A 24,426-nucleotide genomic window follows, 5' to 3' on the forward strand; every position below is an offset into this window, starting at 1 on the left:
ACTACAGCTTTTAAGTAACATTATGCTAAATGCATTCTTATCATTCATATTAATAACGATGCACTATTCTTAGGTTTGATATATTTAGCAAACATTGGCAGTGCACAATGCTAGTGATGAAAAATTCTTTTACCATCAGTATGTAGCCACTCTTTCTACCGTTTCTGCAAAAATTAAACCATGAGCATGTCTTCTAGTTAAAAGTCAAAATACTCTGTTGAGATAAATGCCTTCATAAGAAAACCTATTTCCAAAGACTCTTTTTCATTACAAACCATGTGTATGACTCAGATTAATCACAATATGAATTTTGATCTGATTTATTCACACAAATCAATCCAAATTCATTTTAGACCCAAAATATATGATATTATAAGGATACTAGTAAATTTTTCCAGGTACTACAGAATCTTGTATAAATGTATCTGTTCAAGCGCTTCTCTGTCAACATCCTTTTCCATATACACATCATAGTTTAGCTGCATCTCTTCGACCCATTGGCTGAGCTGTACATCTGTCTGAAACAACGAAAACAGATCCTTAAATTAACACCATGTTGAGAAACAGCGGGAGTTTCAAGGTCAGTACAACATTAAGAAAGCAAGACATAATATGAGAGATTAGTCATTCCAAATTATGCAGCAATGATAAATTCATTTCTGGAAATGCCATTTTAACTTATATAGGTGAGAATAAAGACAATTTTAAAAAACTATCTCAGTCAATAGTCTAGATATTTTCCTAGCATATTACAACTGCCTCTCTATATGCATTTGTATAAGCCTCAAACGTCCTGATCAGAGGACAACATTTTGATAAAAGTGCTGAGGGAGCAGCTAACAGTACCATGGAAGAATCACAAGTATTTTCTTGTTTTACACCCAGGAAGTATTGCATTAAGGCTACAAAGGACTTCTCAGCTGCTGCGTGACTACGGCTTGCTCCAAGAAAAGGTCAAATGACACCACTGCTGCTCCTGGAGCTGAGGATCTATTTCACACATCAGCATACAGGCAACAATTGATTCAATTTCTTTAAAGCTGACTACTGTGGTGAGCGAGTCCCTTTATAAATAACCTTGTCATGGATGGTCAGTGTTTTGTTTCCTAACTAAAGCCAGGCCACATAATTTGTTTAGGCATCACACACATTACCAATGACCGATGGTAGAGTGGACAGAGAGCAGAGGTTGGTCCATCAGAAGCAGTTACTACTCAGAGAACAGCAGTAGCACAGGGCATTCAACATCTTTGGAAGATGCACTGTCGTCGTGTCTAACTGCAATTTAAAGCCGATGTCACTGATTCAAGACCCCTGATGGTAATCACTTGGCTAGCTGAGAGACCACATCTCTCCCTAATCTGTACTTCCAACAGCTCATACTGCCATATTATGAGTACTTCTCTATGCTGACAGCAGGTTAAAAAATAGAGTATCCTCGGGGATTGTCCTTCTTTAATATGTCCCTTTCTCTCAGTTTGTCACATTTCAAGGCAATGTGCAAATGCAGAACTAAACAGAGACAAGGTTTTGCCTCTAGAAGTCTCTAAATACATCTGTATTTCTGAAGTTCTACCTCTATACCTGAAAAAACCCTGATGACAGTGTGCCCAGGTGGCCAGGAAGGCCAATGACATCCTGGCCTGTATCAAAAATAGTGTGGCCAGCAGGACCCTCTGTACTGAGCACTGGTGAGGCTGCACCTCGAGTGCTGTGACCAGTTCTGGGCCCCTCAACTACAAGAAAGACATTGAGGTGCTGGATTGTGTCCAGAGAAGGGCAATGGAGCTGGTGAAGGCTCTGGAGCACAAGTCCTGTGAGGTTTTTACCCTGGAGAAAAAGAGGCTCAAGATTTACCTTATTGCTACCTGAAAGGAGGTTGCAGCAAGGTGGGGGTTGGTCTCTTCTACCAGGCAACCAGTGACAGGACAAGAGGAAATGGCCTCAACCTGTGCCAGGAGAGGTTCAGGCTGAATGTCAGGAAGAATTTCTTCACTGAAAGGGTGATTAAGTATTGGAAGGGGCTGCCCAGGGAAGTGGTAGAGTCACCATCTCTGGAAGTGTTCAAGTGTTTAACCTCACAGCTAAGGTATTTTTTTAATAAAACACATGACAATACAATGATTCATGCAGTGTATTGATATAGGCAGGGATTTTCATTTTACAGGTGAGGATAATCAAAGTACAGGAAGATGTCTTGGTGGTCAACCTGGACATAGAATCCAGAGTCCTATACCTTTTAACCTCTGCACAAAATTAAATATCCTTCCTTACAGCAATACTAGCAAGCAGCTAATCTCAGCTAAAGAACTGCCACTTTGATAGAAAATGACAAAGTGTGTCGGCTAAAACTGGCTGAGGGAACTTACCTGGAGCTTTGAAAGTGATTCTTGAAGACTGGGAACTGTCACTAATAAGGACCCTCTTTTCCTTATATTACAAGCAATAAATTCCCAAGCTCTGAAACATATTTAAAAGTAGGTCACCAATTTTTAGGGGAAAACTCCCCACCTTTGATATAAAATGAATCTAACATAGTTTATTGGGTAGAGGTAGACTAAGCTTAAGGACTTGCCATACATGCTTATCAGTCACTATTTAATATCTAAGTAAATATTTTTGCATGAACAAAATCAGGCTTCTTATTAAAAACACAGGGAATATACGGTCTTACAATGTCAGTAGCTTTTTAACTCTGATACATACATGCATGCCATTTGGTATTGTCAACACCATTTTGAACTAGGATTAAACATCGACATTTGGCCCCTTTAAACTTTTGGGTTTGGAGAAAATCCAGTCTCTAAGCGCAGTATTCTATTAAGCTTCACGACAAGCTGCTCTTTACATAAATACCTTGCAGTCGTGACAAAGTACTTCTCTTAAGACATTAGTAATCAGAATATTTAAATATAGCCCCCAGCATTCCTTTTCTTCTGATTTTGCAAGTCAGATAATTTCTAACAGCACAGCAATTCAGACTAAAAAGAATTTAATTTCAAGCACTCTTCAAATGTATTTTGTCTTCACACTACTAATGCAACACTAAACCACTATCTCCGAGTTACCACAGAATCAAATGAATTCTCAGTCATGTGTCTGGAAATGTATCTCCTTACATTTTGAAACAACCACTGCCCTTCACCCATCCACTCTGTTGACATTACCACCTGGTATCCAGGGCAGTAGGACAAGCCTTAGCTGAAACTAAGACTTAGCTGGGACAGTGGAGACCCAGGTACTCCTTTTTGACTGCCCATTCTAAAGGAACAGTAACTTTGGATGATCAAGTTATTTACATCTTAAACTGATGCTGCTGGATTAGCAAAAGCTTTTCTGTGAGGGTCTTGTACCTGAAAGAAAACCTTAGCCACGTGTTTGCTTGCTACCACATGCTTATGAAGATATATTAGAAATATTAATAACCATGCATTGCAGTGCATCTATATTAAAGCTCTGACATCTACTAGTCAAGTGACCTGTCTTCTTCTGAAGAAGTATATCAGCTTTATGCTGATATACTAATTTCAGATCCTTTAGCAGCAAGATACTTGTTTAACAGATCAGTGCAGAAATTCAGGGCAAGGTCTGGGTAAACAAAGCAGCAGTGTTTAGTGAGTTTAACAATACATACTGCCATTACACCTTAGCAGTGTAACAATTAAGTGTAGGCAGTTGAAAACAATTACCTGATGTAATTTATGTATGTGACTTCAAAAAGCACAACCTTAAGGTTTGCCGTAACTCACAAGGTTACACACACATTGCCAAAGAAATAGATAACTTGTCTGGACACAGAGCTTACCTGACCTGTTCCTGTCTGTCAAGAAAATATTCAAAGACATTATTCATTACAACAACATCAGCCTTCTGAAGAAGTGAAGCCTGAGTACAGATGTCTGCATGAACCACCTGAAGGAGAAAATTTTCACAAGGCATAAATTAAGAGACAAATACAGCCTTCATGTAGTCATGAAGCTTGTCAGTGTAAGACAGCCACCTGCTACCACCATTTTGAACCAGTCACAAAAACGGGCATTTCACTGGCTTACAGTAGATTAAACTGAAGTAAATAACCAGAATAACCTTTAAAAAATTTAAAAATTTAAAAAAAAATATTTATCCAATTAAAACACTTAATCCATTATGTAAAGTGAAATAAAGTACATCTGATTTTTGGTCTGGAACTCTGTGTGCCATGTGATGGCTGTTACATTTCACTTGCCTATATTTTATGAGAAATGTTCACCAGTTTCAGGAAAGGAGCTAAGCTAGTTGAAGCTATTTTGAGGATATCAAAAGGTATCTCACAGGGTCAGTGGATTACTGAAAGATTATAGCTAGAAAAGACACTACAGACCCAGACTTGACAGCTGAATTCTCACAACACATGTTGGGACTGGGAATGCTGGAAAGTCAGGATGCTCAGTGTCACTGGACGACAGCAAATGCTTTACCTTACTAAACAACTACCTCTCCAGTCAGCATAGGAGGAGCTGTTTTGATTTCATCTACCTTCACCTAACAAAAAGGATATTAGCACATCATGTCATTTTTCAAAACAGGTGAGACAGGAAAATATAGATGTTCATTAACATTCTGACAAGATGTGTTTGACTTCCTCTTAAAGACAAAGAAGTATATCAATCTGACTCGATGACCCTCATCCTTGTGGGTCGCTTTCAACTCAGGATATTCTATTATTCTGCATCTCCAATCTGAGGAGAAATATAAATCAGAACAACTTTTGAAGGGGTAAGTAGTAATCAGCATGGATTCACTAGAGGTAAACCGTGCTTGATCAAACTGATTGAGTTCTATGATGAAACAGCTACCTGGAGTGGAGAGCAGTGGATATTGTCTACCTCGACTCCAGCAAAGCTTTTGACACTGTCACAACATCCTCATAGGCAAACTCAGGGTTTGTGAACTGGATGAGTGGACAGTGAGGTGAATTCAGAACTGTCTGAACAGCAGAACCCACAGGGTTGTAATCAGTGGCACAGGGTCTAGCTGGAGGCCTGTCAGTACTGGTGTCCCCCAAGGTTCAATACTGGCCCCAGTATTGCTTAGCTCATTCATCAGTGACTTGGATGGAGGGGCAGATGCCTCCTCAGCAAGTTCACTGAGGACACAAAGCTGGAGGAGTGGTTGATACCCCAGAGGGCTGTGCAGCCCTTCAGAAGGGACCTCAATGGGTTGGAGAGACGGGCAGAGAGGAACAGATTGAAATTCAGCAAAGGCAAATGCAGGGTCCTGCACCTGGAGAAGAATAACCCTGGGCACCCGTACAGGCTGAACTGCTGGGAAGCAGCTCTGCAGAGAAGGACCTGGGGGTCCTGGTGGACAGCAAGGTGTCCATGAGCCAGCAGTGAGTCATATGGCCAAGAAGGCCAATGATATCCTGGGGTGCAGCAGGAAGAGCATTGCCAGCAGGTCGAGGGACATGATCATATCCCTCTACTCAGCCCCGGTGAGGTCACATCTGGAGTGGTGTGTTCCACTCCAGGCTCCACAGTACAAGAGCTCCTGAAACTGGTCCAGTGGAGGGCTACAAAGATGATTAAGGGACTGGAGCATCTCTCTTACAAGGAAAGCCTGAGGGAGTTGGGCCTGTTCAGCCTCAAGAAGAGACAACTGAGAGGGGACCTCATCAATGACTGTAAGAATCTGCAGGGAGGGTGTCAAGAGGATGGAGCCAGGCTCCTCCCGGTGGTGCCAAGCAATAGGACAAGAGGCAACCTGCTAGAAACTGTTGTACAGGAAGTTCCACCTGAACGTGAAGAAGAACTTCTTTACTGTGTGAGTGACTGAGCACAGGAACAGATTGCCCGGAGAGGTTGTGGAGTCTCCCTCTCCCCCCAGGGGAGATATTCAAGAACTATCTGGATGCAATCTTGTGCCATGTGCTCTGGGATGACCCTGCTTGAGCAAGCAGTTGGACTAGATGACCCAATGTGGTCCCTTCCAACCTGAACCATTCTGTGATTCTGTGATAAGAGGCAGAAAGTCAATCTGAATATTGCATTCCACAAATTTTATTTGAAAGTGCATCCCTGTATGTTGAAAATTGTCAGAAAATCTGAAAAACTTTCTTGTGTGACCTATTACTAGGTTGGGCTGGGAATACACTAATCTGATGGATTCAACATTTCACATTTTGTCAAATCCTACCGATACTGGAGAGAAAAGCTGAATGTTAGTATAGATTTTTATCAGAACACCTGTTGAAAAACATTTTGCCCACTTAACAATATATCAATACTTGTTCTGAGGGTAAATTATGTATTTCTCCTCCTAACAAACTCTCTTTAATCTCTTATCCTTAAAGGGAAAAAAATAACAAACCCACAGAATTTCTGTATAAAAACCCCCACCTGAGCAGCAGTCCTTTAATCTATACAATGAGTGGTGAACTGTTCCACCAGTGGACTTCCTGCAGCACAAGAAGTCATGATTAGCACTAAATTTTCTTAATGCTCTACTAATGGCATTTCTAATATTTTAAGTCACAATTCAGAAAGATGTTTAAACTACTGGGAAACTGTTAATGTTATGTTGATGTTTCCTTGACTTGAATGATATTTAACTTAAAATTACTCTGCATTTACAGAGTAGGCGACTGAGCTGACCAAAGTCACCTAAGCACCTCATTCTCCACAAACATATCCTCATTCCTGTTGGGGAATGTGGGACCACATAAGCATGTGTGGCTGCACCATGAGCCAGACCAGGTACTGCTCTAGTCAAAACCCCAGCATTGCTGGGTTCTTTTTCAGCTGGACCGGTTCCCTGATCTGCTTGGCTGTGTGCTGGCACAACAGAGGAACCAGCAACTGATTTTAAAACTACCCTGTTGCCCCATGGAATACACATCAAGCCTTTCACAATTACAGGCAATTTCTGAATTGAGGTCTCAAGTTTCCTAAGATCTGTTGAACTGTTTACTTTCCTCACAGTATTTAAATGTTTGCTCAAATGGCAAAAGATGCTGAGCAACCTTCTATGTACTTTAACAAACCAAGTGTTGACCAATGAAATCCAAGGTTCACTCAGAGATTTAGCCACTAAAAATATCATTTCACTTTGCTGTCCTTTGAGAACACGGTCTAATAAAAATTCAGAATATCTTGAAAACAACAATTGCTATTTAAGAAGGGTCTCCTAAAAGTTTTTCAAATTTGTGTCATAAATTATTATCAGCAATGGGATTCTCACTGTTTTTCAAGCTGGTATTCTCTCTGGAGAGGATTCATTTGGGGGTGAAATAAAAATCTAAGATTGAAATGTTCAAAGCAGTGTGATAACAGGAGTCACATGACCAAATTAGTCTAATGAGACTCAAATAGCTAAGTCCTCAGGCGCTGCTTTGAAAACATATTATCTTCTTATCTTTATGCTCCAAAATGAATACTTCAGCAGAATTACAAGGTGTGAAGGAAAACCAAAAAAACCTATAATGAAGAACATATAAGGTTATGAAAAGTATACTTACAGGTCTCCAGCTCCACTGAATTAACTTGACAGAGTTCCTAACTGTACTTTCAGTTTCATCACAATAAGGTGTTATGAACACAAAACATATGCAAAAGCCAAAGGCTCTGGATCAACTGTCAGCAACTGGGATTGAATTGAGCAACCTAATGATACGGCTTACCCTGTGTTAAATATTTTACATTTATTATTTATTTCTAGTTTAAAATTCTTTGATTCCCAAGAAATTACTCTACTCGGCAATTTGTGTGAATTCTTTCAAGAGCACATGCATACAAAACTGGATTAAAGCCAGTATTATACCCAGCATATTCTACTTACCAACTTTTGCTGGTAACAAAATAACTGGTATTCTCCAGAAAGGAATTTTTTTCCTCATTAAAATATTAGTAGTTATTCCCATAATGGGACCAGGGACAAGGTTCCCATAATGATATCACATTGTTTGAAACACATTTTGTTTGTGGAAGGTACATATACACTGACATTCTATGAAAGGCAATACCAATAGCTCTAAGTCCTACAAACATCCTTCTGCTGACAACAGCAAATCACAGACATTTAGTTGTGTATTAGTAACAGAAATTCTTCATACACTCAGTTTCACAGAAGTGAGTGGCAATAATGTCATTGATTTCACTGGGAGAAACAGATATATCTGTTTTGTGTGAGCCAACGGGTAAGTCCATTCAGGAAAAAGGCTAAGTGAATCATATTTTGATAATTTCCCTCTTCTGCTATGAGATTTTTTTTTTCCCTAATGCAAAGCCTTTGTTTCAGACCAGAACAAGCAAAGGCAGAAACTTCTAAGACTGCTGATTTACCAGCTATTCACATAAACAGAATACTCAGTACATGGTGATTAAAGGTACATAAACTAAAACATTATATTTACTTACCTTTATTCTGTCAATGAACTCATATTTTGTAATCATAAGTTCTTGCAACTTGCAAAAGTCTGCATTCATTTCTACTCCATACAGCTGGGATGCTGAGCTATAAAGATAACCCTACATTAGGAAAAGGAAATTTAGTAACTGCAATGCCTTTAAAACAAGTTCAAAATTTTCAATTAAAAAGAAAAGAATAAAACACAAGTTAAGATTAAAAAAACATTTTAAAACAGGAAGTTGAGAAATGTCTTTCAGTGGACGTGATGTATTTTTCAGAGCTAAGCCCCTGATTTGGCAATTCCCACTTACATCTCTTAAATTTTAGTAAGAGATCCAAAATGACACATCAAAATAATAAAAAGAAGAGGAAAGTTCCAACTTCACTTTAATTGCAAAACAGTTGGAAAATAATCTAAGAAGGAAAAAAGCTGTACAAAACAAGTTATAAAAATAGTGCAAAAGGAAAAGAATGCATAATTTTGTTTCTTGGGAGAATGGAAGAAGAAAATAGCACGAAAAAAAGAAAACAAAAACATGAGACATAACATATAGTCAAAAAGAGTGAAAATAGAGGACAACGTACATGGGGTATTTTGATCCAAAGTCTTTGTCAGCACCTCTAAGTTATTGTATTACTAACATTTTCAGATGCTTCATAGAGGTACATATGGGGAAAAAAAAGCTAAATTATGCCTTAATAATAAGCCCCCCAAAATAGCTTCGGTTTTGGACTGAGATTTTGGAAAGTTGTTGGAGATGTTAGGGAAAGAAAAGTACAAATACTTGAGCATACAGGGCCCTAAAGAAGACTCTGCTTTAAGTGCCACTGTCTCCACCGAACATAATAATTACACTTTGCCAACAATGGCAAAGACAAGCAAACAATGCTGAAGATACAGAGTATCTGAGATACCCATGTACTACAACTTAATTATTAATGTTTTCTGAAACCACTCAACTCAGAGAGTAGAAAAGCAACCTGCGAAGGTGAAGTCACCCCTCCTCCATGGCAAGAACATATTATAAAGGAGAACTCTTTTTTAAAAGAGCGCTTTATTTGAGAATATCTTCTACTATAACAATACAAGCATTTAAGTACTTCAAAACAAATTCAGCCTAGCAAAAGAGTTACCATTTAAGGACCCAATGCTGCAAATATTTACAAATGGGAGTAACTTTCCTCATTTGAGTAGTCCCAAAATTAGATTATTCAGATGAGTAGAATTACATGCTCAAGTGTTTCCAAGACTGAGCCCTAAACAGCCACTGACTTTTTTAAGAAAATAGTAATGTGTGTTTTGCATTGCTGTTGGCCATATGTTGCACCAGCCATGCCAAAAGCAATCAAAATTGCACTCAAGTTTCTCAATGAAGTATTTTATGTGCATTTTAAAACACAGAGCAGGACAATATGTTTTTGCAGACAAGTTCATATCAAAGTCTTCCTTTGTACAATTTAACAGTTTGTCAGCTTCATAAAGGAATTTAACATAATGAATCTATATATAGGCATGGTCAAGATATTAGAGGACAAACTTACTTATGAAAGAGACAGCAGGAACTAGCAAAAGAGCAGCATGTGTGACAGCAATATGCTATTCTGTTGGACAACAGACTTTTCCTCTCCGTAAGCAAGATCATTTGTATTCCCTCTTGTGAGGAACACAGGAAGAACTGAAATTGCTAGTAAACAGCACCTTATACTATGCAGAGAGTCAGATCAGAGGTGCCTTTCAGAATGACCCATCCAAGATGGAGTAAAAGAGTAGGCAGTCAGAGAAGAGGGAAAATATTTGTCACAGTAATAAAATATGAATTCCTGTGCTGGAAGTTACCGCAAATAGCACTGCACCAAGCCTGGAGCCAACGTCAACCACTACCTTTCCTGTCAGGTCAGGCAGTACATGTTGATAAAGAAACTTCAGTTCCATGAGGGAAAAGGAATGCGAAATAAACTCTGGGAAATAAGAACAGAACAAAGGTGTTGGGTGGGCAGTACTAACTACTGTGTTATTAACCAACGAAATAATAACCTGAGGAGTTATCATCACTGAAAACGCGCATGGTTTCCTGTCTGAACTAGTGCTGGGGACCCTGGAACACCAGGGTTTGCAGATCAGAGGTAGCCTGCCAAGTAATCTGTCCCAAGTCTGGGGATTCCTTGCCTTACATGGAGAATTTTGAAATCCTTCACGAAACTGAATTACCTTTTTCTGCAAGTGATATATATTAAAGAATACAAAAAAAGTAACTTGGAACTGTTTTAACTGAAAAAGGAAACATGGTACCCAAGGCCTAACACAATTCATGCAAAAATTTTTATGAGCATACTAATAGCTTTAAATTTCAACTCCAAGGTTTTAAGGAACAGAAGGTTCTTCATATAAACCATTCCTTCAATGCCTGTGCTATACTGGCAACAGCACTGATCTGTACCACACCACACACAAGCTTTAAGACAGATGGTGCTTTCTACTGTTTTTCAGCATGTGAGGCCAGGCCAAGGTTACTGCATGGACTCCTACAGTATTGTCTTCCTCTGTCGTCTTCCTTTCCAGTGGTACATAGACCTGCCTCTTACATGTCCAGTTTTTGTGGGCAACTAGCATCACTCACATACTGCAAATTAATTCCACTTACGTTTGCAGGAGTCTCCTTCCACTGGTTATGAGAAATAATTCTGGCCTCTGTACTGCACCGGTCTGGACAAAGCCCTCCATCAGCCAGATGTTGTGTTGTCCAGCTGAGTCACTGCACAAACCAGTTTAGTTAAACTGAACTTGTTCCTCGTGTTCCCAAAAGAACACTTACCTAAAGATGCAGTTTTGTATGAGCCACACTCTGTGCAGTAGCTCCTACTCATTTTCCCTTCCTCACACAATGAATCAACAACATCATCATCATAAAGGAATGCATCAACATGAATCATGGGCAGTGGATGCTGGTGTATCTGAGAAGAGGAACACAATCTTAGAAAGGCATTACCAAGTCTCTTAATTTCACTTACACTGTCACATGGTTAACTGCCCCACCATCCTACCTTTCCCAAAATCCCCAAGATCCATGTTTTTCCCTATGCAGAAGTTACAAATCAAAATTAAACAAATCCTGCCTGCAAACTGGATCATCAAATTCCACTGAAATAACCAGTAAGTGGAAGTTGACAGAGGAAAGCAAGCTGGTTTCGATAGCTGGGTAGGGGACCTGACGTGAGTTTGTCTCCCTAGTGCTTACTTGGCTACAGAGGAGGTACAGGGTAAAGGAAGCTTTTTCTCTTCCTCTTTAATGAGGAGAACGTAACTTAAATTTAGGAAAAAGGGCAACTTTGCTTCTCAGCCTCAACTGACTATTCTCATCTTCATGCCTTATGCCTCAATCTAGAAACGTCCCTGATTAACATGGGTGTCACTTTCAATCAAAAGTTGGGATGCTTGCCTTCTCATCACTTCAAGGGGTATAATCTTCATCCAGGCTTGCTGTGTGTGGTCAATCCACTTTTTCCACTGAAAAGCTACACATCACTTTTCTGGGAAATGCACTAACTTTCCCTGTATACTGACAGCTCAAATAGAAAAGGTGCTCTCCCCTCCCACAGAACTCTCAGCCCACCTCTTTCTGAGCCATCAGAATCTGAAAAAAGCTGGAAATCATCCTGGGCTGCCCACATTATGGCAACAGTGAAACACTGGCCCTGCATTTCTGTTTTCTTTAAGGGTGCTATTAGAGTTTATTATGGAGTTAACATTAGAGAATCACTGTGACAGGTGCCATACCACACAGAATGAAAGCTATGTCAAATAACTTATAATCAAAGTATTAAGAGCTATGAAGCAACTTTCTTGGAGTCAGGCAAACATACAGAAACAGACCTGAGAACCAAACTGAGATTTCCTATACCTCAATCCAGTGCTCATTCTCTATTAAGAACAACTACTAAAAATGAAATCAGAATAAATTACGTGGTTCAGCAAAAGCAGACCGTAACAATGAGCTTACTTTCTGAACAGCTTGATGTTCCGAAGTAAACATTGCCTCGATGGGTAAACGATTCCGCAAATCTTCAGCAATATTTTTGAGCACAACATCATTGTTACTCACCACAAGCTCATCAAAGTCATCTATAAATCAAGACAAACAAAAACAGCTGCACAATCATATGTAGATCATGTGGACTAAGTGATGACCAGTACAATACAGTTGCAAGACATAAACAACACCAGATGGATAAGGTTTTTTATTCAAATGCATTTTTCAGCCTTTGTTAGCTTTTCCAGCCAATGAGATTTTTGGATTGTAATAACTTTGCCACTTAAAATAAATGTAGTGCTTTTCTGAAATCTCAAATTATTTTCATATTTATAAACTCATAACTTACATATGATGGTCTGGGCTGCCACCAAAGTGATACTGTTTCAGCTTAAGATATAAAAACATCAAAGATGTTTTTGAACTATTGGAGAAATTATAAAACTCATAGTTGCCCAAATGTAGGCTTTTTTTTTTTAATATGCAAGTTTCTTTTTATACATACCATCTTTCTAATAAAGTACTTAAAAAAATCAGGGAAAATGCAAGTTCAAAGTTCAACTCACAATACATTCTACATGACTTAAACTATCAAAATATTTCAAATGGGAAAGAATATAGGAATGGATGTAAACCACTACATTTTTCCAAAGCCACATTGTAAATTTTTGCTGTTTTTCTAGGATGTCCCTGCATTACTTCAACGCAATTTTTTTAAGACATCTAGAAAAAAGATCGAGAAGGAAACCTTGTGAACTCACTAATCCTTTCTTCCTCCAAGGTTGAATCAATAATAAGTGTCACTACTTCTCCAAACCATTCTTTAAAAAATGATTGTTAATGCTGGAGACTCCACAACCACCCTTAGCAATCTATTATAGTGCTTGAGTACCCTTACTATTTGAAAGGAATACTTTTCTTAATTACTGATCTAGATTTCCTCTGCCACTATTTAAACCCAGGACTCTCTGCACTACTAGCAATGAAAAAAGAAAAGTTTGTTCCTCTCCATTATACAGCAACTATTTACTTCTCTGAAGACTTATCATGTGTCATATCAGTCTTCTTTTCTAAGAAGAAACAATATTAACCTATCCAGACCTTTCCTGCATTTTTTTTCTAGGAGCGTGATCATTCTCAACACTTCCCTTTGGATCTTCTGGACTCTCTCATCCTTTATGACCTGCAGTATTGAGAACCAGACACTCCAGATAAAGGTTTATTTGCAAGAACCAGACTTTTCACATCTTTCAGTCAATATCCTGCTCACACATCCCAGTTTTAATGTTAAGAGTATGATGTTCCTAACTGGCAGTCAGCACGAGATCTGCTGTACACCGTACTCTGTTCCTTTTCTGTTATGTTTTCCTCAAAAGAAGGACTAGATAAAATTTCTTTTTGTCTGGACATCTCACTGCTCTGAGGATGCTGGATTGGTTCTAAACTAAGGCACATCTCAGGTCAAAACTACATACCTGTAAAAGAAACAAAAAACAACAACAAAAAGCAATCACAAATCTAATCCTGAAAAAATATACCAAACCCATCTATTAATTCTTGTCTAAGAACAGACATATATGTTCTCTCTTTCCCACTCCTTCTGGTTTGTTTCTTGTTCTATTTAGACTGCCACCATGTTGGGCAGTGAATGTGCTTTTTACATACACCTCCATTACTCACAAAAAGAAAATCTGACAGCTTTTACAGGTGTTTTAAAAAAAGATAATGTTTGCTAGCATTGCTGTTCCAGGTGGGAACACTAGTACAGAAATGTTTGATGGCAAGCAGGTTCAAAATAAATCCATAGAACATGCTACAAGTTTCTCTGTACTAATATACTTCACCTTTCCTGTGTATCAGGAAATGCTAAAAACAGTGAGAAATTTTAAGGCTAGTATAGGAGAGAGAGACCAGCCAAGCTTTTAACTATGAAATGCTTCTGAAATGCTTTTTGCTTAAGCACTGGAGTGAGAACAATATGATTAAAGAAACCCTCATTCATTGGTGCAAGACACTTTCTTAAGAGTGCAAAGGTAAATGTTTTTTTCAACATGTCCCAAAATGAACTCCCCCATAACAAGCACCAGAAACTTTAAATTAACTGTATTCCCTTAAGATATATTTGGGTTATATTTTATGAATATACAGCAGTAATGCTCCAAGGCCCTGATGGGCCATTACCATTGGCAGTTGTTATACGACAGGAAGACAATTCACTGTTCCAAAGCACTCACAGCTAAGTTCTCCAGAATCTGACCTCCTACACAGATGCAGACTTTGCACTGAGAAAGGGATAGAGACACAACAGGTGCAATGCAACATCTCCAACTTGTCAGCATTTTACTATGAAACCTCTAATGAGCACCCATCCTGTTAAACTCATGGTCATCCAACAACTTACAATTTTGTTATGAACATCCCAGAAGCAGTGAGTGATTTTTGTGATCAGCTCAGGGAAGATTTCTATGGATATGACAAAGCACAGAAAATAAACCCAGATATCATGGGAAGGGAAGGTGGCAAATCTAACTGTAGCTTAACTGGGACCATCAGCACCACAAGACACCCTCAGAGTGCAGAGGCGCCAGTTTGCTGAGGTGGATAACGTCTGAGGAAGCAAGAGGAAAAATCGTGCTACAGACAGAACAAGAGAGTAGAAAGCTGATATTAGCAGCTGTACAGATCAGTGCCTGTGGGCAGTAAGCCCCTACATCTGGTGCTTGCTTTAAAACAATACTATTACTATGCAAGAGAGCTCATCCAGCTGTTATACTGCCTGTTAAGAGTATCAAATTCATATATAGCGTTTAATGAAATGCAGAAAGTGTTCCTAGACCACCAGGCCTGCCATATCACACTGGATGAATGCAGAACTTCAGCTCTCTTCCTCCCAGAGCTGGTGCCTCAATAGGATCTGCTCCCTCATGGTCTATGTGACCTCTCCTGGTCAACATTAGTGGCAGACAGCTCTCCAGACTATTCAGTGTCCCAGCTCTACAGTAGAGAAATGGATACCTTCAGTGGGAGACAGGTAGCACATTCATCTTCCTCAAATCCAGAATACTCCTTCCCTGCCTTGACTTTGGTTTATGCAATACCTGTCACAACACTGACCATCGTATATGGGGCCCTCTGAGCTCTTCCTATGAAACAAAGTATGACATACACAAGTTCTTGTATGTTCTGTATGACACAGGTCCTAGGGAAAATCTTACAACACATATGCAGCTCAAAAAACTGTTGAAACACTGACACTGAAAAACAAATGACAAATGGAAATGCTCCTTTCCAACTTTCAGTTAATACTGTAAAGTGTAACATGTAGGAACAAAAAAGGAGAAGGAGGTCTGAACACACTCCTTCTGAGATGACAAAATGGCAGCTGCAGCAGAAGCTGCATATGCAACACTCCACACTTGCGTGTAGAGTCTGTGAGTGAACTCTGAGGCAGAGAGTTGCCTCGTTCCTGTCAAAGCAAGAAATAGCAACAGCTACCACAATAACTCATTTACTTTTGCAGTATGTAAATATTTGTAGATTGCCATCAAGTAGGAAACACGGGTGCCAAATATGAAAATACACATCTCTGCCTCTGCTGCTACAGTTTTATCAACTCCACCCCTGTGCTTAACAAACTGTTCACTCTTGAGAATCTCAGCATCCCCTTACAAAGAATCTTCAAAGAAGAAACAAAAATAGAAATCTATTTTTGATACCATTTTAATGCCTGTTATATATATGAAATGGAGATTCTGCAAGCCAACCAATGTTCATTGAACAGACAACTAAGCAGGAAATGTGCAGTTCATGAAACACTACAGGATGAATCACAATCATTTGTTTATGGAGGAAGTCTGAGTGCACAGTGTTTGTATTTTACTTCAAAAACTGGTTCCACTGGATCTATTCGACATGCATTTATAAAATTTAATTAGCACATTGCAAAAAGCCTCATTAACACCCTGGTCCTACTCAGCCTTTCTACACAAGCTAAGAGAATATCACAAAGCCTTACACCAGATACAGCACCACTATATCAACATCTGAACATCCTGGCACTGCAAAATACATGATTGAAGACAAGTACAATTTCCAAATGACAACAGAAGATTACATGTCATATGGAAAGAAGAGGATTTAGCAAAGGCAACCATAACAGCAAGCACCTTATGGTCTTCTAGATATATACTCGGACTCACTGAAGTAAAAAGCAAATATTAACACCCATGTAACTTAATACGAGTTTAATTTAATAATTCAGTGTGTTTTAATAATACTGAACAAGTCAGGGAAGAAGTACCACATCTGTAAAGCTCTACTATCGCCTTTTTTGGCTAAACAGTTTGAGAAGCAAAATGTGACCTCAGTATACCAAGTACTTCAGGAACTCTAAATATTATTTCTAACCCTAAGCATACTCAGCTATTGGTAGAAAGTAATTGGTTTTTTGAATAGAAATATAACCAGAACTTATTTCATTAGTTCTCTGAGTCTTTTACATTGATTAATTGAAAGAAGCTTTAAAGTTAAATTTTAAACAAGGTAAGTCACATACCTACTTTACCATCAATAGTTTTCCCCACCGCTACTAAGTTTCAGTGACTAACAACTTAGAAGTACTTGGTATTCTTGAGACCTCTCTCACATCAGTATAATTTGTCACAACAAAGCAAATTAATGTGTATTCCCAAAGTTGATGATTCACAGGTAACATCCCATTTTACTTTATCAATCAGAATAGTGGAATAATGTGACAACACAATGTTATTTTTATCTCTTCTGAAAGGATATTTTACTTGGATAAATCACTTCTACCAATTTGGATATGAAGGGCTGTACTAAATTGCTTTTTCACAGGCACACACACAAAAAAATAAATACTCTACTTCTCACTTTGCAGAACCCCAAGTTTTCATTCTTTTTAAATATACTCATTCCACTTCAGTTTCACTTGCAGTGACAATAGTAAGGAATCATTAAAAGAGTCAAGTTTTTTCTTATACTGTTTCCTCTTCTTTTGTGAAAATATCATTTGATAACTTTACCTAGCAGGTCTGAGAATGTGCTAATGCCTAGATAATAAAGTACATAACTGAAAATGCAGTACAAACTTGGTGTGTTCCTAAAAGTATGATGAGAAGTTTCTTCTCTGCAGAACACTACTAAAGCAGCACATCCTGCATAGTCCAGTTAGGTTAATTTTGTCAGATACTTTTCCTTCATTGCCTGTTAAAAGCCTGAATCTTAAGCACTGACTGCCCTCAAATTTCAAGTCACAAGAGTAAATTGTATGCCAGACTCTTGGTTGCTGTACTGGTTTGCTCCCAGTACAAGTAAATCCACAAGAAAAAACATGATTTGTACTTAATTATATGTTGTTTCTCCTTAACTTAGATTTGCAATGATTTATTATTCAATTATTATTTTGAGTAATACTTTTGATATTGAATATTTTGAGTACTGTATGAATAATCAGCAATTTAGACCAGTACATCACTTTAAAAACTTGGCTTGATATTTAAAAGTTTCTAATGAAATGCACAGATTGGAAAAAGTTTGTAAGATTGTTTTATTACACTGTTACATGACTAAAAAAGTCAAAATTTAGTATTAGAACAGTCAGTTTTAGTCCTGCTGAAAAAATATTTCTTAACCTATTTTACATCCCACAAGAGAACACAAAAAGCAAAAAGGATCTTATCACCTTATCTGTGCTTCACTGACATTAGCTTTGTAACAGACAGGCTTTGTAATCTGCATTAAGGTGCTAAGTACAGCAAAGGCGTTCAGTAGTTGCCAATAAACAGAATGGTTTGGTGACTTCAGTCTCAAAATTGAAATTCGTATTCCTGTATTTACTTTCTCTGATTTCCTTTTCTCTGTTCATGTATACAGATTGCTTAATCAGTTCTGCTTTCACTAGTTTTCTCCTCCAGCACCCATTTGTACCAAATGCAACCTCTTCTGATACTGAAGATTCTTAAAAGTTTGGGCAGTGGAGGTGCAAATATGACAGTGGGAATATGACTATGCACAAATTCTTACAGAAGCTATATATCAAATGCTGGGACCTTACTGAGGGGGATCTTCAGCGGGGTTTCCCCAAGTGGTTTGAATTAGCTCTTGGGCTTCACCCAGGTTTTCTTAGCCAGAACTTCTGGAACATGGTTATTGCAGAAGGATATTAAGGCATTAATCATCCTATTATAAGAAAGTTAAGACACCAAAGATTCCTGTTCTTCTTTCCAACTCTTATTATTTAATTTGACTTGAGATCTAAGACTAAGTCAAAAGAAAAGCTGGAATACAAGTCACCGTGAAATGACGTACATTTCACTGCAGTGTGTGGGAAGAGCTGGCTGATTGTGAAACAGCAAAGCAATGTTGCTAAGCAGCTGCTTTAAAACAGTCTTCTTCCATCACATATAAAGATTTGGAATTTCTAAAATTCGCAATACCCCAAAAGAGGGGGAAAAAAAGAAAAAAAAGCAGCATGACTGGTTATTTTATTTTGTATTCATACAAAGAAAAAAATTAATAGAATCTTGCATAAACTTACATTCCTGTAATTACTAAGGAAAGTTTGTCAGAAATCATTGGAATGAGAACGTGTTCAACATTCTCTCTGTTCAAAATATGTAAGAGTCTTTACTTTAGATAAGATAACTCTCTTTATTATTAAAGAATTTGTCTCTTCCATGGAAAAATTTCTCAATAACATTCCATGCATTCAGTGTGCGAGTCAGAAAACAGTAACCAAGTTAAAGTGCCACGAAGATGATTAAGAGACTGGAGCATCTCTATTATGAGGAACACTAATCAAGTAAAAGTGATAAATAAGTCTGTCTTTGCAACAACACTAATCCTAAAGGGCAACCACTTTATACAGAGCTTAACTCTAAGGATGCATGTACACTTTAATTGAGAGACAGGTGTGAGGGAGGAAAAAAAGCCTGACTATAGCTAACACTGGAATCATGCTCAGTCCTCCTCAGTTAGAGGTAAAACTATAAGATCAACATTTTGACAGAAACAGGAACAGGATGCAGTAGAGGAAGGGGGGGAACCCTTTTACCACAGGAAAACTATTTGTCTGTGGAGATACCATTTTTGTTTACATTTATCCTATCCTAGTTTTCATTCAGAATATTATCTCCCCATCCCTACAACTTTTTTTCTTTTGTTCCTCAGAGGTTTGTTTCTTTCCTACATCTGTATTGCCAAAGACTAGGCTTTTATTTCTGTGTGGCACAGAGACCTGGTAACATTTTAACATCTCCCATGAAACAAGTTTTCTCTCTGCACAGAGAGAACACCCTATTCCCTAGCTGTATTCAGGGTACAGCAGCAGAAACCCCTACCAGCTCTTCACTATCCTCAGTCCAACCAGTATTAATTATCACAGCACTATCTAGGCATTATAACGGGCAGTATAATTATTCAAATGCAACAATTCTGAGGGGGGGAAAAACACCCCCTCAGAAAAACACAGTAAAAGTTACTGTCAAGGATGCAGCCAAAGAAGCAGGTCAGAAAAACAATACAAAAAGAAGCATCATCAAGAGTGTTGTGTTGGGAACGTCACCTGAAATATTTGCATCTCTGAGAAAACTGCAGAAAGGCTGAAGGAATGTGACCTGTAGGACAATGCCTCTGCTCACTTACTGTTCAATGCTGTAAGCAAATAAAAGCAGTAAGGGAGAGATATTTCTCTTGTACTACAGTCCTGTACTCATCAAGGTGACAAAATAGAAAACTGGAAATAAACACAACCATTCAGACAAAGCAGACTGGACAAACAGGAACAGGTTCATGCCCCAAAGAGGCAATGAAACAGATCCTAATTGTTTAATGATGAAAAGTTCTTATAGATAGGCATAAAGCTTTCTAATTCCCTCTCCCCTACGGCACACCTATATGTAAACATATATCTGTCTTAGAGAGGGAGACTGCAGCACCTCAAGAGAGCACAAGAATTGGGCAAACATTAATACTTTTCCTTAAAACATCGTAATCAATAGGTTCACCAACTGGTAACGTCTACAAGCAGTAGCCTGAGACCAAATTCTATAGACTCTAAATTTCTCCACAAATGTGGCAATCTGGGAAATAAAATTAGCCTAAGTCACATGTCCCAAATGACATACCTGGGAACAAACAGAGTTACCTATAATTTTATACTGCATCAGCACTTCACAAAATACAATCACACAGTGTAAGCAAATGCCAAAGATGCAGATGCCTAAAATGCAACTTGATTTCTCAGAATATTAATTAATAGCATCCAGCCAGGATATTAACAGTGAACTTTTTTTTCTGAAAAACAAAATTAGTATAAAATATAATTAGAGCACAAGCCTGTAAACAAAGAATCTTAAAGCAAAAAAGATTTTTAAGATGGCCTGTCAAGGACACTACAGAGATGAAATTATAATTAGTTCAGCTGCTTGATTCTGATTGCCCTATATATCCTGTCCACTCTGTCCTCTGATCTGCAGAATATGAGTTGAAAAGCCATTGAATGACAACTGCAAAGCTAATTATGTTAGTTAAAGATGATGTGCATAGTGAAGCAGCAGCTATCACTATTGATGCAAACAATGTAAGAAAGAATAGAAGGACACAAGATGTATCACTCACAAGGTAGTTCAAAATTTGGAAGCTGATCTACACTTTAGCTTGTATCTTAATTATGAAGAGTAAATATGAAGCAAAAATATGTTTCCTTTTACTGAAAGACCTAGGCACAGATCTAGATCACTAAAATTCAGAAAAAAACATTTAAGAGATCATGATCTAATAAATGCTAGAAACCATAGCATATTTTCTTTCATAGAAACTATGATAAATTTTGGAAGCTACAGCATAAAAAAAAAATTTAAATGTATTCATTGACAAAGGATTTTGGAAAGTTTACATAAACTATGCCATTGGCTAAAAATGCACCATAATAGACTCAAAGCAGACAAAATAATAAGTACTAGATTCCTACCTGAAACAGTTCAGCATTTTCAAGTTTTGCTAGTAAGTTCACATGTGCTTTACTGTATTTGTAAAGGAGTCAGGAAGCTGAGAAAGCCATATGTGCACATCACCCAAACTAATAATAGTTTATAGGAGCTGTGATGATTTTTTAAGTGAAGAAGCAATATGAACAACTGCATATGAAATCCCATGAGATTTTTTTATATTGGAACATATTAAATCTCTAACAACATTATTTACAGTAAACCAAGCACTGTTCAGCAAGCAGAGCATGCTATTGCATTCAGACAAGGACTCAAAGATGAAGGGATGAAGTACTGCTTACAGCAGATTGCTCTAGCACTGTGTCTATAAACATAGACATATACATACGTATAGGTATACATATGTGTGTGCACATCCATACACACAGAAAATAACAATGTTTATTTACAATTAACACTAACTACTTCCATCAAAATTAAGCCGTCAGGTCTTAGGGACCTGCTCTAGTCATGAAGGCTGACTCACAGATGCACTGAAACAGCTGGCAATGTCTCTGCTAGGAAAGAACCCCTTTGGGTGGGAGGGCAGTGTGCCCATCATGGACGGTAAACGCTTTTCCCAATTGATTCCCTTCCTGTAAATCCAGCAGAGGGCCCACTCCACTCGAGAAGGATCTCTCCTGCCTCTCCACGTGAGTGGCCGTGGGAGCCGCAAATCACAAGGCAACAGTGAGTTTGCAGTTCCAAGTACCTGGACAGCTGGACAACTACTTGTTGTCATAGCTGGCCTTTGTACCACAGTCCCTGTCCGTTTGCTTATGAAGGTGTTTCCCCCCTAAAGTGGAAGTGAGGGAGAAAAAGACCTGAACAGGAAGCATAACCCTAGCATGGCAGGGCATGACTTGGGGAAGTAATGTATCATGAATATCTCCAACGCATGATCGTCAGGGTTAACTGTCCCAGCAGGCAATAATTAATAAACAGGACACACACGTACTGGATGCTTGAGACTGGATCAAAGGACCAGAGGGGCCTTTGATATTCCTATCTGCAATGGCAAAATGCACCTATACTCTGAGACTAAGCAGCATTTAGTCAGTTTATTCAGCACGGCGCTTTGTGCCTATAGCTTTAGTGCACTGCCTGTACTGAGGTTTTCCGTGTCATTGTTTGGTTCAGCAGCAAATTAACAGCTTGTGCACTGACCCACATTTCCCTTCTTCATCTGCCACAAGATGCTTGATTGCAGCACGTCGATGAAATTATATCAAGGCACAAACAAGAAAGCTACCAGAAAGCTGTGTTAATTTCAGATGGCATCAAATGAGGAAAGCAGTGTTTGTGAACGAGCTCAAATCGCTACTTCCAAGCTTGGGAAAGGCTGCTGTGAACACGTGTGGAGCTGAACAAGCCAAGCCCTGTAGGCGCGGCAGAGGCAGGGTGGCTCCGCACGGCCCGTAACGCCGCGGGGCTCGGGGGTCACGCCGGGCCCGCCCCGCAGCGCCGCCGGCCCCTGGCACGGCCCTGGACACCGCTCGGCACACAGCGGAGGGTGCGGCCGCGGCCCGGCCGCGGGGGCAGCAGCGCCGCAGGCCGGGAGGGGCCGGGCGGGCGCCGCTCCGGCCTCCTCGAGCGCCGCGGCCCGGCCGGTGCCAGCCGGTGTCCCGAGCGTCTCGCGTCCCGGCAGGCCCAGACGCTTGCGCGGGGAGCGGCGCCCCGCCCCGGGCACGGCGCACGGCGCACGGCGTCCCCCGCCCTGGGGCGCTCCGCCCGCCCCCGCCCCGGCAGCCGCCGGGCGCCCCGCCGGGCGCGGCGCTTACGGGAGTGGCGCATCCAGTGCAGCAGGCGGGGCAGGTCGGCCGCGCGCGTGCCCCGCACGGCCGCGAGTACCGCGCGCCGCGCAGCCCCCAGCTCCATGGCCGCGGGGGGGCGACAGCGGCACTGCCAGTGCGCGTGCGCAAGGCGACATCGCCCGGAAAAGGCCTTTCGCGCATGCTCGGTTTGGCCCGTAGGGGGCCCTCTCCCCGCGCGTGCGCCGCTCCAGGCCCCTCCCCCTCGCCCGGCACGCACCACCCCCTTTCTCCCTTAAGGCTGTTCCCAGCAGTGCCGGGGGCCGTGCCGGGCGCGGGAGGGACATTTACACGGAGCCACCTTAAGGGGCCCGCCGTGGCGCGCGCCCCGGAAGCGGAAACACGCGCGGCCCGCGAGGTGAGGGCCACTGCTGACGTTTCCCTGCCGGCGGCGGCTGCAGCTCCGCGCGGCTCCAGCGGCGACAGCAGCGTCTCGCGGGGCGGCCTCGCCCCGGCGGCAGCGCCGGGCGGGCCGGGCTGGGCTGGGCTGGGCTGGGCTGGGCTGAGCTGGGCTGAGCTGGGCGCGGCTCTGCCCGCGTGCCCCGCTCCGCGCGCACGGTGAGTGCTCGCAGCTGTCGCGTCAGCGGGGACGGAAGGTGGGCACCGGGCCCTCCTGGCCCCGGGACTGGACGGGGGCAGCACGGGCCGCTCAGGGCCCTCGGTCCGCCAGAGCTCAGTGGGAGCAGTTCTGGGCCTCCCGGACCAGTCCCCGCTGTCCGAGTCACTGGGACGGGGCTCGCCCGGGCGGGGCCTGGTCGCTGTTTGTGGCCAGCCCGGGTGCCCGCGGAGAAGGCAGCGGTGGGGCACGTATCCAAGACTGTTCCTTCGCTTCTCCCTCCTTTCCCTTGAAAACGAGGGCGTTGGGCTATAAGCGAGACAGCCGGTCCCCGCTGCCGTTCCCGGGGGCGCCTTCCCGTCCTTTGCCGGGTAACTTGAAGGTGGAAGCTCGTAAGCTAAGGTTGAGTGACGCTGCAGCAGCTCCAGCCATTCGCACCTTTGAAACAGCTGCTGCTCCGTTACAGTATTTGACTTGAGGTTGATCTAATCCATGTAAGTGTACATTTAGTGTAACTTTATTATACAGACTTTAAGTAAATGTCCCTTTTGCTTGCTATCTTTTAAATAGCTGTTTAAACAGCTCTTGCATTTTAGAGTTTTTCACTTTTTAAAATCCTTTACATAAAAGAGTACTAC

At 40.7% G+C, this 24,426-nt stretch overlaps 2 protein-coding genes across 6 annotated transcripts in view; one reads left to right on the forward strand and one right to left on the reverse strand.

Moving 5' to 3' along the window:
* Positions 1-306: 306 nt before the first annotated feature.
* LOC135416008 (uncharacterized) lies at positions 307-23,341 on the reverse strand. 2 transcript variants are annotated; one of them, XM_064658627.1, is made up of 8 exons: positions 23,203-23,341; positions 12,384-12,505; positions 11,199-11,337; positions 10,223-10,344; positions 8,394-8,504; positions 3,806-3,912; positions 2,370-2,460; positions 307-518 (listed from the first exon to the last, which is right to left on the reverse strand). In XM_064658627.1, the coding sequence occupies exons 1-8, from the start codon at positions 23,297-23,299 to the stop codon at positions 402-404; spliced, it is 906 nt and encodes a 301-aa protein (XP_064514697.1). In that variant the 5' UTR covers positions 23,300-23,341; the 3' UTR covers positions 307-401. The 2 variants fall into 2 exon arrangements, with proteins under 2 accessions (XP_064514697.1, XP_064514698.1); XM_064658628.1 differs by lacking the exon at positions 23,203-23,341 and adding an exon at positions 22,589-22,920.
* Positions 23,342-23,500: 159 nt separating this feature from the next.
* LOC135416003 (signal recognition particle subunit SRP54) overlaps positions 23,501-24,426 on the forward strand; it is a 36,309-nt gene continuing 35,383 nt past the window's right edge. The window contains exon 1 of one of the 4 annotated variants that reach the window (XM_064658619.1): positions 23,501-23,590. The gene's annotated coding sequence lies outside the window, so the exon portion shown is untranslated. Of the gene's footprint in view, positions 23,591-23,628; positions 23,791-23,842; positions 24,283-24,426 lie in introns of those variants that run through there. The other 3 variants (XM_064658621.1, XM_064658617.1, XM_064658618.1) reach the window with 3 other exon arrangements.

The sequence above is a fragment of the Pseudopipra pipra genome, chromosome 6 (assembly GCF_036250125.1).
Source record: "Pseudopipra pipra isolate bDixPip1 chromosome 6, bDixPip1.hap1, whole genome shotgun sequence".
NCBI lineage: Eukaryota > Metazoa > Chordata > Aves > Passeriformes > Pipridae > Pseudopipra > Pseudopipra pipra.